This window comes from Mya arenaria, chromosome 11, assembly GCF_026914265.1.
Source record: "Mya arenaria isolate MELC-2E11 chromosome 11, ASM2691426v1".
Classification (NCBI taxonomy): Eukaryota; Metazoa; Mollusca; class Bivalvia; order Myida; family Myidae; genus Mya; species Mya arenaria.
The window spans coordinates 1,091,439-1,104,744 of NC_069132.1; the positions used below are offsets into that span (position 1 = coordinate 1,091,439).

The 13,306-nt window shown below is 38.2% G+C and overlaps 1 protein-coding gene across 1 annotated transcript; it reads left to right on the forward strand.

Annotated features, from left to right (window-relative positions):
- Positions 1–26: 26 nt before the first annotated feature.
- Positions 27–10,026, forward strand: LOC128209432 (uncharacterized). The gene is made up of 6 exons (XM_052913456.1): positions 27–58; positions 3,571–3,813; positions 4,196–4,415; positions 4,936–5,055; positions 5,570–5,655; positions 8,024–10,026. The coding sequence occupies exons 2-6, from the start codon at positions 3,580–3,582 to the stop codon at positions 8,579–8,581; spliced, it is 1,218 nt and encodes a 405-aa protein (XP_052769416.1). The 5' UTR covers positions 27–58; positions 3,571–3,579; the 3' UTR covers positions 8,582–10,026.
- The last annotated feature ends 3,280 nt before the right edge of the window (positions 10,027–13,306 follow it).

Here is a 13,306-nt window from a genome sequence, read left to right on the forward strand (position 1 = left end):
TCCGTATTACTCTTCAAAAAGGAGGTAACCGGTGTCTGTGTAAACAGTTGTTGCTAACGTAAGTAATTGGATTAATTTGGTGTTAAAATAGTCTTTTCGCGTACATTTATGCGAAAAAATGCAACATATACATACAATGATACACGTAGTTCATGTAGTTGATGCATGTAGTTGAACTTCAGTGCATAAGCAGGGATCGAATTTAACTTTTTTTGCCACTAGCAAGTTTTTGCTAGTGCCATTTTTTTCAACTAGCAAAATGGTGGGTTCCACTAGCACTTATTTAAAGGCTGTTTTACTTCATGTTAGTTGCCAAATAAACAAGTAGTTCTGTTGTAGCATTATGTTCATTGCTTATAAAGTGCACTGAGATAAGAATAAACTATAAACGTTTACATTTTGTTTTTAATTCTTACATAAATAAATCATATACCCAGCTGGGCTAACTGAGCTCCTGGTTACTCAAAAGCCTTGAATCATTAGTAGTAAGTGACTACACTCCTCCCCACCAAAGTTTATACTTTCAAAATGTAAAGTGGGGAGGAGTGTAACAGTCATTATTCTAAGCCATTCAATGCGACTGAGTAGCCAAGTGCCTGGTAAGTCAAGTTGGGTAGAGGACCAGACTTGCAAGCAGGGGTTCATAGGCTCGAATCCTACACAGAGTAGATGTTTTTCTCTTGAAAATATATATGTACACTGACATTTTTCGATGGTAATGTATGTTGCACACGTGACCAAAGCATGGAGGATCTAGCAAGTAATATGGGCAGGGTGCAAACTGTTGCTTAGTAAATAAAAATTAAATACTGAAATGCCTACAGTTGATGTTTTATCGCTGACGAATTCTTTACAAACATCACACTACACTTTGAATTCAACATTGCCATTATTCTCTGTTGTTGCATACAAAAGTTTGGTGTTCAACTCCGTTTCCTATTTTTTGACGGTTCTGACAGATGCCGTAGAAACGGACCGAGAATTTTTGGTTTGCGACAAAGTACCGACAATTCATGACTTTTCGCTAGGTTTGGTTTTATTGGGGGGCTTCTCGGTCAATCCCCGCGTCGCTGTCAGCCTTTTCACCTTTCCAGGCCTTTTTGCGTAACAAAACGTGGTTAATTTTCTCTTCTTTTTTGGCAGTAAACTTGCTGAAAGAAGTTTTTAAAGCGCAAAGGAGAGTTTGAGCGAATTCGACGATTTTATTCGCGGTCGCTAAAATATTCAGTGCCAGGATTTTCTACTCGCATTTTTCGATTCTTACTCGCATTTTGCGAGTTAGCGACCGTTAAATTCGATCCCTGATAAGCAATTTCTGCTTCTGCTCTCCATTCTGTTCTATATATTCTTGAAGTTCTAACTTCTACTTTGCCTTTGGATACTGTTCTTGATGATTTTTTTTCTGATGTATTTCACTATTTTGCATTTTGACTTCATCTTTTTTCATCTCCTTATTAATATTCATATTCATTTATCACGCCTCCAACATAAATGACGCATCATTGGTCAAGGACTGGTCACCGCACGGTGATCCCATACTTTTCTATATTGGGTCACCAAATTTATATCGTACCAAAATGGCATCTATTTTCTGATTCTGGTGAATATTCTGATAAATAAATGAAACATTTGAACAGATAACAGGTTGTTGACATGATATATATATGTTACGGGGTTAGTAGGTGATCCGATATGGGATGTACCACAGGGGCAGGGTGTATTGTTTTGACACAATCCTTTTACCATGCCCCTCCCCCTTCGATTTTTTTTTATTAACTGTTACTAATGATAACTATAAAAAAAATAATTGTTCTTTTATCTTTGAAACCTAAGAGAAACCATTTATCTATCACGATACCTGTAAAATTGACGAAACCTAAACATGTTTGCAGGGTTTCTCACCAGAATATGTTCAGAATATGTTCAAAACCTTGTAGCTTTTAAGACACAATTTTAATCTCAGATAATGAAAGCTGTGTAGATGTGCTATCAGTAAGAACTAAATATGGGAAGAACTCTTCCCGCTTTGTGGCCAGTCAGGTATTGAACAGCCTCCCGAAGGAAATAAATTGCTCAAAAAACTACCTGGAATTTGTAAGGCTGATCTGCACCTGGACTGGTGCTTCTTACCTTAGGTGCAAATAATCTTTTATAACTTAAAATGAGAAGAAATTGAGAATTATTAGGTGTTTCACTGAGTATCTTTTATCATTTGTCTACACAGAAAAGGTGTTTTGTTTCCATTGGGATAGCCTACATCCACTGGACAAGATGTGGCATTTAAATACCAGAAAAGATTTCAGCAGGCATTTTGAATATGAATAAAAATTATCAAATTGAATAACAAGGACTAATCTCTGTTTATGACTGTTTCAAATTTACATATTATTAACATCTGTCCAACACATACATCTATTTGTGTGTGTTTTTGTGGCAGGTGATTATTAAGGTGTTACAATTTGGCATTTTCAATTAACATTCTTACACAGTGGTAGGTGCTGATATTGTCAGGACGGTGGCCGTGCAGAAATTTGGATGGTTACCTGTAGGTAGGGATTGATCTATGCATAGGAGAAACCATGCCTTTGTACAGTACTGTTTCTGATAATATCAGCAAAATCTAGTAGTATTTAAATTACATGATAAATTAAGTACCTCCTCTTAGCAATACTTTCCAAAGATTATTCCTAGCAAAGTAAATTAATTATAATATTTCAACCAACTTCACATCACCCTGCTGTAATCCCATGTACATAATGCTACTTACAATTTTGCCTTTTTAAATGTATACGATCATCCTTAATTTATACTCTTGAAAAAACTTACATTTTACAGAGGTATGTCAAATAGGTCGTACAGCCAGGAATACTACCGGTTGTTGATGTTACCACTGTATACAGTGCTCTAATCCATCTTACTTCTTGTAATTGAATGAATATATTAAGAAACAGCCTTTTTAAATACTTGTTCCAATATTGTACCTATTTAAAACTAGATGCTTTTATTTTCTAGGTCACCAGCTTTTAGTTATGTTTTGTATATTTCTTATTATATATATATATATAAAAAAGAAGATTGTTGTATCTCGTATCTTGAAGCAGTTAGAGAGATTTTTGGTGAATTTTTCAACTATTTTCTTTTTGAATGGAGTCTTTATATATTTTTGCTTTTATTTGTCACTTTTATTCAATCAGTGATAAATAACTTGTTTTGTTGATTGCTGGCACCATACCACTAATTATCTTAAACAGGAAGACCAACTTTGCCTGTTTTGGGTGATCTTGGAGACTGTCTAAATCTAGTTTCATGTTTGTACTTAGCATTCCTGTGACACAACCATCATCCCATGAGGAATAGTACTTTGCATTGTGCTCTTAGCCAGGCAAACTAAATCAGAAATGAAACTTCTACATACATATGTTGCAGGTCTACCTTAAAGCAGACCAATGTCACATAACAATAAAATAGCCGTCTTTTGCAAGTCGATGAAGTTGCATTAAAAATAATAGACATGTCCGTGCTCTAACTGGAGATGCTTTTGTCCAATCCTAAACTACATTTTTGTTGCAGGCTTGAGCCATGGAAGGAGAGACTGCCATAGAAAAGTCTGTGAGGGAATTTGTGTTTGCCAAAATTCAAGAGCAAGTTTGGTTGGATGTTGCAAAGAGCAACACAATATGTGTCCAATCACGCGCCAGACAGGGTTCCACTGCTCTTGCCATGTTTTGGCTGAGAGTTTTAAGACACAAGAACAATTACCCGATGCCCAAATACCCTTACAAGGAGGTTTATGATAAACAAGGCACAAACAAGGTAACATGTCATTGCACTTGGGTGTACATGTATTTCAACATTTGTACAAAGATTTCTGATACATTGATGACTTAAATGGCATAAAGCATGATATGCAATTACTAAATGTAATACATTATCAAGCTCCATAACATTCAATGATGACATTGTTGGAATTGAAATTAAAGGTAAAAAATATCAATGAAATGAATAGAAAATAATTACCCTTTTTGAAAACTCTTGTAGAAATCCATGAAATGTTCTCATACAGCTCAGGCATAATAAAACAAATAATTATGTAAAACTTGGAGCTGGTTGCTTGGAAAAAAAACACACAAAAATGCTGTAAACTTTTATTTTTAAACTTTATTTACATCATGTATGATGATATCCCTCTTTTCAGGTGATTCTGAAAGTTGACAGTATAAAAATAACAACCCTGATGCGATGTGGCACCCTGATAATGCAGGGCTCTTGGGTTTTAGAGTGGTTCCTAAACACTTTCCCCACAATCATTGAGGCGTATGATGCCCCAGAGCGTGTTCGGTCCGAGCCCTCCACAGTCTACAAGCAGTACACAGAGAGCTGGAAAACTCTGCAGGAGAGTGATGCACTACGCAAAGGTAAGTTCTGAGGTGTGTTTTGTTTTAGTTGCCTTTTACCGTACATGTTTTCCATATCCAGAATTTTGACATGAGTGTATCTGAATCACAGGTGAGATATTGAGGGTGAAAATAAACGTTGATAACAGTACTTATTCACTGACTTTTACAGACTGCTTGGCGTATGATCAGATCTTAGTAATAAGAAGTTAAGCTGTTGAAGTCTGTTTCAAAGAATAAGATAAAGGACAACTTCTAGAGGTAGTAAAATTAAAAAGTAAACATAATTGCGTATAATATTTCATGTTTTTATGAGTAAGTATACAAATAGATAGATTTGATAATATGTTCTGTCCATAAAAATTCACTCAGTTCATCATGAATGTTTGAATTATTTTGAGACAGTTTTGCTTACATTTTAAAAAAGATTTTGTTATGACAGATATTTGTTTCAACACTAGCCATCTGATTTAGGTTAAAATCATTCAAGTCTGCAGGACTTGTGTTATTGTACGATGATACAGTTCAGATTTTTTTACAGCTGAAACAGACAGAGAGGAGAGAATTAGAGAAGATCGCTCCCTGGAGATCTTGGAGGACAGAGAAAATATCATTCAGACTGATACAGCCAAAGCTTATGATAGAATGAAGGAAGACAAAGGTATTATGTGGCACTTGTTGACATGATGAGTAAATCATTTAGCATCAAATACGAAATGGTTAATGAATTGTACTGCTGAGACTTGATGGAGAGATTTGTGTTGGTTTCACTTATTTCTTTTAGCTTGATTATAATGGAAGCAGATTCAGTAAAAATACCAGCAGTGAGATGAACATGTTATTTTACCAAAACGCTTAAAAAAACACGCATCAAATATAAATCCTTGGTAAAAATTGATCTTATGTATTGGAAGCTGAATATACTAGTATAAACAATAGGAAACACAAAGGAAGTTTCCAACCTTGCTAAATCATACTTAAAGACCTTAGTTTTTCAGACCCAAGTAGGTGAGCAATAATTTTCATTAAATGGGTTTTATAAAATAGCAAAAATTATCAGGTTACTTAAAGATGGGAAAGTTGCCAGGTGAGCGACAACTGGTTCAAGCAATAGTCTTTAAGTTATAAGAGTCTCTATGTAGTGAAAATAATACAACATTATGTGACTGTTGTAGAGACTCGTATAAAGAAGCTGCGACAGGCTGTAGAGGCGGCAGCAGAGGAGTCCCGAGAGGAATTGGAACTGATGACCCTTAATGTGGTATGTTATCCCGCCAGAATGTAATACTGACATGTGGTATGTTACCCCGCCACATTGTAATACTGACATGTGGTACGTTACCCCGCCACATTGTAATACTGACATGTGGTACGTTACACCGCCACATTGTAATACTGACATGTGGTACGTTACCCCGCCACATTGTAATACTGACATGTGGTACTTTACCCCGCCACATTGTAATACTGACATGTGGTACGTTATCCCGCCACATTGTAACACTGACATGTGGTACGTTACCCCGCCACATTGTAACACTGACATGTGGTACGTTACACCGCCACATTGTAACACTGACATGTGGTACGTTACCCCGACACATCGTAACACTGACATGTGGTACGTTACCCCGCCACATCGTAATACTGACATGTGGTACGTTACACCGCCACATCGTAATACTGACATGTGGTACGTTACACCGCCACATTGTAATACTGACATGTGCGCCACATTGTAATACTGACATGTGGTACGTTACCCCAACACATTGTAATACTGACATGTGGTACGTTACCCCGATGTGGCGTTACCCCGCCACATCGTGACACTGACGTGTGGTACGTTACCCCGCCACATTGTGACACTGACGTGTGGTACGTTACCCCGCCACATCGTGACACTGACGTGTGGTACGTTACCCCGCCACATCGTGACACTGACGTGTGGTACGTTACCCCGCCACATCGTGACACTGACGTGTGGTAAGTTACACCGCCACATCGTGACACTGACGTGTGGTACGTTACACCGCCACATCGTAATACTGACATGTGGTACGTTACACCGCCACATCGTAATACTGACATGTGCGCCACATTGTAATACTGACATGTGGTACGTAACGTTACCCCGCCACATCGTGACACTGACGTGTGGTACGTTACCCCGCCACATCGTGACACTGACGTGTGGTACATTACCCCGCCACATCGTGACACTGACGTGTGGTACGTTACCCCGCCACATTGTAATACTGACATGTAGCATGTTTTTCCGCCACATCGTGACACTGACGTGTGGTACGTTACCCCAACACATTGTAATACTGACATGTGGTACGTTACCCCGATGTGGCGTTACCCCGCCACATCGTGACACTGACGTGTGGTACGTTACCCCGCCACATTGTGACACTGACGTGTGGTACGTTACCCCGCCACATCGTGACACTGACGTGTGGTACGTTACCCCGCCACATCGTGACACTGACGTGTGGTACGTTACCCCGCCACATCGTGACACTGACGTGTGGTAAGTTACACCGCCACATCGTGACACTGACGTGTGGTACGTTACACCGCCACATCGTAATACTGACATGTGGTACGTTACACCGCCACATCGTAATACTGACATGTGCGCCACATTGTAATACTGACATGTGGTACGTTACGTTACCCCGCCACATCGTGACACTGACGTGTGGTACGTTACCCCGCCACATCGTGACACTGACGTGTGGTACGTTACCCCGCCACATCGTGACACTGACGTGTGGTACGTTACCCCGCCACATTGTAATACTGACATGTAGCATGTTTTTCCGCCACATCGTGACACTGACGTGTGGTACGTTACCCCGCCACATCGTGACACTGACGTGTGGTACGTTACACCGCCACATCGTGACACTGACATGTGGTACGTTACACCGCCACATCGTAATACTGACATGTGGTACGTTACACCGCCACATTGTAATACTGACATGTGCGCCACATTGTAATACTGACGTGTGGTACGTTACCCCGCCACATCGTGACACTGACGTGTGGTACGTTACCCCGCCACATCGTGACACTGACGTGTGGTACGTTACCCCGCCACATCGTGACACTGACGTGTGGTACGTTACCCCGCCACATCGTGACACTGACGTGTGGTACGTTACCCCGCCACATTGTAATACTGACATGTAGCATGTTTTTCCTCCTTTTGTCATATTGACTTGTGGTGCAATTTCCTGCCCCTTTGTTTATATTAACAAGTGGTTCGTTATCCGTAATATTGACATGTGGTACTTAATCATTGACATGTCATACTGCCTCCTTTGTGATATTGAAAATAGTGTGGGGAACTGGTAGAGTTTCCTGATGCCCGACTTGCCAATAGTGAGTGGACTTCTGTAGTCTACAAAATCATTGTTTCATGTCAAATGGCTTTACTTGCCTATGACTTGAGATTGGGAAAAAAAGCCTTTCATCAAATACTGCTAACTGCTGCTTAAACCAGTAATACATCATACTCCCAGTGAAATTCCTTCGGTATAAATAAACTGTTATTTAGAAAGAGTATGTTTTTTTTGTGTGCAGTCTGACAACTACCTTATGATATTTTGTTTCAGTGGCCAGTCGATGTTTTGGAGAGCCAGCTGAGGAAATTGCAGACATGCTGTGTTCGTGACGGCTCCACATACATCTACCGACTCTGGCGGTCCCTTCTGCACAACTGGCTTGCCGATCCTGATAGGAAGGTGTACATTGTCACCCCCTTTCTGGATGCCACCCGCCTCACCGACATCTGCAACATTGTCATACAGCACAGAATTGAGGCCAACCTAGACTCCATTTACGTCCGGCAAAAGTGTGATGAGAATGGTTTTGGTACCATTCAACAGGTTAAGAAACAGACATTGGATAAATATGATGCCAAAGAGCAGATGTACATTGAGTACAAGATCTTTTCAGCAATGATTTATCCTTTCAAAAGATTCCATGCCAAATTCATTGGATGTATGAAAGGAAATGAGGCAGAGGTCCTGAGTACCAGTGCCAATTTCCACGGTGATCACTTTGACTACAGCAACATGGAAACTGTCCATTACCAAAAAATGTCAGATGTGGAATTTATTTCCAAATTTCTTGGTCCTATCAATGCCTCTGTACATGACATTGATTTATGAATCAGGGTACACTCTCTTTGAGTTAAAGAATATTTGAGTGATGGAATAAATAGTATGGTTGACTTTTCTTTGAAAGCATGGTTTTGTAGCATTTGTTAAAATAAGATTTTCATAGCAGTCTAGACAATAGCTAGCATTTTGCATTGCTGGTATTATCTCTGCATAACAGAATTTTTGGTAGTATTACTAGTATAGCATTTATTTAACTTGTGATGCTTTTGTTTGAAACTTATGAGTATTCCATTTCCTACATATGCCGATGCTGTGTTGACTCTGAGTAAAAATTAATCCATTAATCTACTACCAAAGAAGTTATTGAAAAAAGGTTTTAAACCTCTTAAACTAAGTTTATAAAAACATGTGTGATTTACTTACATTTTATAGAAATCATTCAAAATGTGGTTGTTATAGTTTAAAGACCCTTGTGATCATAAAAATATATTGAAAGTCAATGTTGTTTTGTTTGACAGACATACATGTAATGTCTTGATCTTGTTTTAAGTTAAATGTTCATCAGGTGTAGAGTTAACTTATGACATTTCTTATATATTTAATTTAAACATGTATCATTCAACAGTTACCAGGGTATGTTATTTTAATGAATCATTCCTGCCGACTTCATTAGCTGGTCTGTTTCTTAGTCCTATCTGTAACTTTGTCATGCACAGTGTGATTTTGAAATTACCTGGCTCAGATGTTAGGCACACATAGGCGATGCGTTGCATGCAAGTCCCACGTCCCTACCCAGAAGGTCAAGGTCACACTTGACACACAGGTTAATCATTATTTATGGAATGCCACATGTATGCACATAGAGAGTAGGTGGTCGTGTCCAGGCTGTAATTTTGCCTTACAGAGGGGGAATTTGGCAATTTGATAGATCCACATCCTTAACTGGAAGGTCAAGGTCACAATTAGTTGTTTATCATCATGGAATACTGCACACAGAGTATAAGTGGTCATTTACAGGCTGAACCTTTGTCATGCAAGGGGTGATTGTGAAATATTAGCATTACACAGATGTTCAGCACACTACTGAAGGCGACATGTTTGGTGCATGAAGTAGGTCCTTATCTCTGGATGTGTCTCATGCAAGTCCAAGGTCCCTACCTCTTGAAGTCAACAGAAATGGAGTACTGAATATATGCTTAAAGTTAAGTAAGCTTTTCCTGAAAGTTTGCATATTCAATTCATCTGTCTGGCACAATAGGGGCATTCTTCACTTAACTTAGAGACAGCTCTTTTTTTCTTAAACCGTTCAGTATACCATATCATGTATTATTTTACGCTATATTCAAATTTGAGTTTGACATGTATCTTAGGACAAGTTGTCAGTATTATATAAAACATTTATTATTATGAATTTACTAGTTGTAGGTTAAGATTTTCCGGTATACATTGTAGTCAGTCTCACTGTGATATTTGTTTTGTTATTGATGTAATTATAGAAAATAAAAACAAAAACATGAAGATATTATTGTTAATATGTACATAACAAAAATGGATACAATTTACTAGAGTTTTTCATGAGAAACTTGGCACACTTGTTGCCAATGACAACATGCATATGCATTAGGAAGGCCCTAAACTGGCTTTTATAACTATTGAATATAAAAAGGATGAACTGAAAATTACATGCAGGACTCTTGTTTATCACGGGATTTTTCTAAATACAAAGTTGTATTTTTAAGAGGTTAGTACTTGGTTAAAACTGGGGGGACATGCTACTCATGGTCAATAAATCCCGTTAATTCCCGTGTATTTGGCATATGAAGCACCATTTCCTTTTAACAGTATCAGTGTTCATATTCTTGGTAAGTTCCTGTGTCTGTAGTGTCTGAGGAGAATGGGATGGATTTGAGGGTAAAGGAAGTAATCTTTTTTTTTGCAGCTCTCTTTTTTAGCTCACCAGAGCATGAAGTGCTCAAGGTGAGCTTTTGTGATCGGTCTTTGTCCGTGGTAAGTCCGTCCATCCGTCAACAATTCTCCTCTGAAACTACCAGTCCAAATTCAATGAAACTTTACAGGAAGTTTCCTTGGGTAACCTTCTACAAAAATACAACAAGGGGTCGAGTTTGATCAACAACAACAACAATTTGGCCAACTTCCTGTTTTGCTTTAAAAAAACATCTCCTCTTAAACTACCAGGCCAAATTCACTGAAACTTTACAGAAAGCTTCATTGCATGACCCTCTACAAATATACCACAAGGCATTGAGATTGATCAACAACAACAACAACAAAATGGCCCACTTACTGTTTTGCTTAAAATAAAATCTCTGAAACTACCAGGCCTAATTCACTGAAACTTTACAGGTAGCTTCATTGCATGACCCTTTACATATATAAAACAAGGCATCGTCATCAGTAAAGATATGTTTAAATTGCAACATTTTTATTAATGCTTTATCACAGAGTTGTGGCCCTTTGCTTAGGTGAGTGTTTTGGGGCAGCATCAAGGCCCTCTTCTTATAAAAAAAGGTTTTTGTGAAACATTTTGGTCAAAACTCGTCCACATGAACCTATTATCACTTTTGCCAAAGACAATCTGCATACATGTAGCAGGGCCCATAACTCCGGCTTTATTATTGTTGCATGTCCCTTTTTTGTTTATTACAATAACAGACAATTTTGGTGCCTCTGAATGACAAAGTTGCAGACGTGACAAGATCGTATTGTGGTACAGGTGTACAATGAAACTCCATCATGTTAAACAATATGTCAAGCTCATCACAATTAAACTAAAACTATCATGAATTATCACAACCCATGCTTTGACATCAGTTTTTTTCTTTGAGTTCATATAGGTCTGCATACACAAATCAACTGTGCATTGTGGCTTGATACCACTGTGTGCCATCATGATGTCAAGTGTTTTTAAAGATCTGGTTTTCATACCCTACTTTTTTAGCTCGACTATTCGAAGAATAAGGAGAGCTATCCTAGTCACTCGAGCGCCGGCATAACCACTTATGTTAAAGTTTGCGTACCACCTCAAATATTTTCAAAGTCAATTGACATCTGGTTTTAAAACTTTGCACGCTTGTTCACCATCATGCCCCTAACTTGTACACAGGAGGAGGTAACTCTATCAAGAATTTTGACAAATAATTATGCCCCTTTTTCGACTTAAAATTTACGTTAAAGTGTGCGGACCACCTCAAATATTTTCAAAGTCCATTGACATCTGGCTTTGAAACTTTGCACACTTGTTAACCATCATGCCCTACACCTGTACACAGGAGGAGGTAACTCTATCAAGCATTTTGACAAAATTATGCCCCTTTTTTTACTTAAAACTTACGTTAAAGTTTGCCTACCACCTCAAATATTTTCAAAGTCCATTGACATCTGGCTTTGAAACTTCACAAGCCTGTTCACCATCATGCCCCCAATCTGTACACAGGAGGAGGTCACTGTAACAAGCATTTTAACAGATTAATGCCCCTTTTTCGACTTAGAATTTACAATAAAGTTTGCGTACCACTTCAAATATTTTCCAATTCAATTCATGTCAATATCTCAGCACATCATTTATTGCATTAAAATCTAATCTAACAGTGATCCATGCATGTTTCACCAAAACTTTTCAATCCATACACTGAAAAGCTGCGGAATAGTCGAGCGCGCTGTCTCTGTGACAGCTCTTGTTCAAATTGCCAGTGCCCTGTATGAAGCACAAATACATGGAAATCTTTGCTTATATTAAACCAGTATTGAGTTCCAAATACTACTCTCTAATGCCAAGTGCCAGCCAAGGGAAATACTAGTAATGAGCAATTCTGGTAGGTTGGTCATCAACAATAGCTTCAAATGATATGTGCTTGACTATCCATAGCTCTTATTTGACCAAACTTGATATTCTTTTAAAACTGTTAATATTAGTATTTTCTATCTAAAACTTAGGTTTCTATGGCAACCAAAAGGAAAAACTTAAAAAAAGTCTTTAACTCCAAAATTGACAAGTCTTAGAGCTTAGATATTTAGCATGTAGTGTTAACCTCACTCTGGGGATGACTTATTTCATATAAACTCGTAGGACAATCTTTAAAAATGTTCAAGGCTGAGGTTAGATAATTGGTGTGTAGCATTATTCTGTGGTCGTCAACAAAGAACTTTCGAATTGTACCAATTGGGTCATAATTGGCCCCGCCCTAGAGGTCACATCTTTTATATAGACTTTATAAGGAAAATATTTAAGAATCTCCTTCTCTATAACTGCAATGCAACGAACACTTTTGTTGGTATGACATGGTCGGAGATTTAGCCTGGGACAATACGCAGCAGTAGCAGATGCAAAACTACAGAGTTATCGTACAGTTCAAAGGATGTTAAAATATTATGCAGGCATCATGTGAACAAGAGACATATTGTCCAGCATGTTTTGTTCATGGGCTCCTTACTCCATTCAATTCAGCTTAGACTGATATATCATACCCAAGTACACAAGTGCTTAGACATAATGAAGAAATAATTGGCTCCACAAAGCCCATACAGCTAAATTTAAAATGCTAATTTTAATAGAATATCAGGCACTTCATGGTGATCACATGTTCAAGGCTAACCTCTAAAAGTCAATCACAAACCTTTTGCAACAGACCATCCAAATGTATGAATATTCTTATAAACCCCATTCAATCTCTGCTTGTGGGAATATAATCTATACACATGGGGAACTCCTTGACATATTTATTAAGACTCAAATTTTGCTATTACCGGGTAATA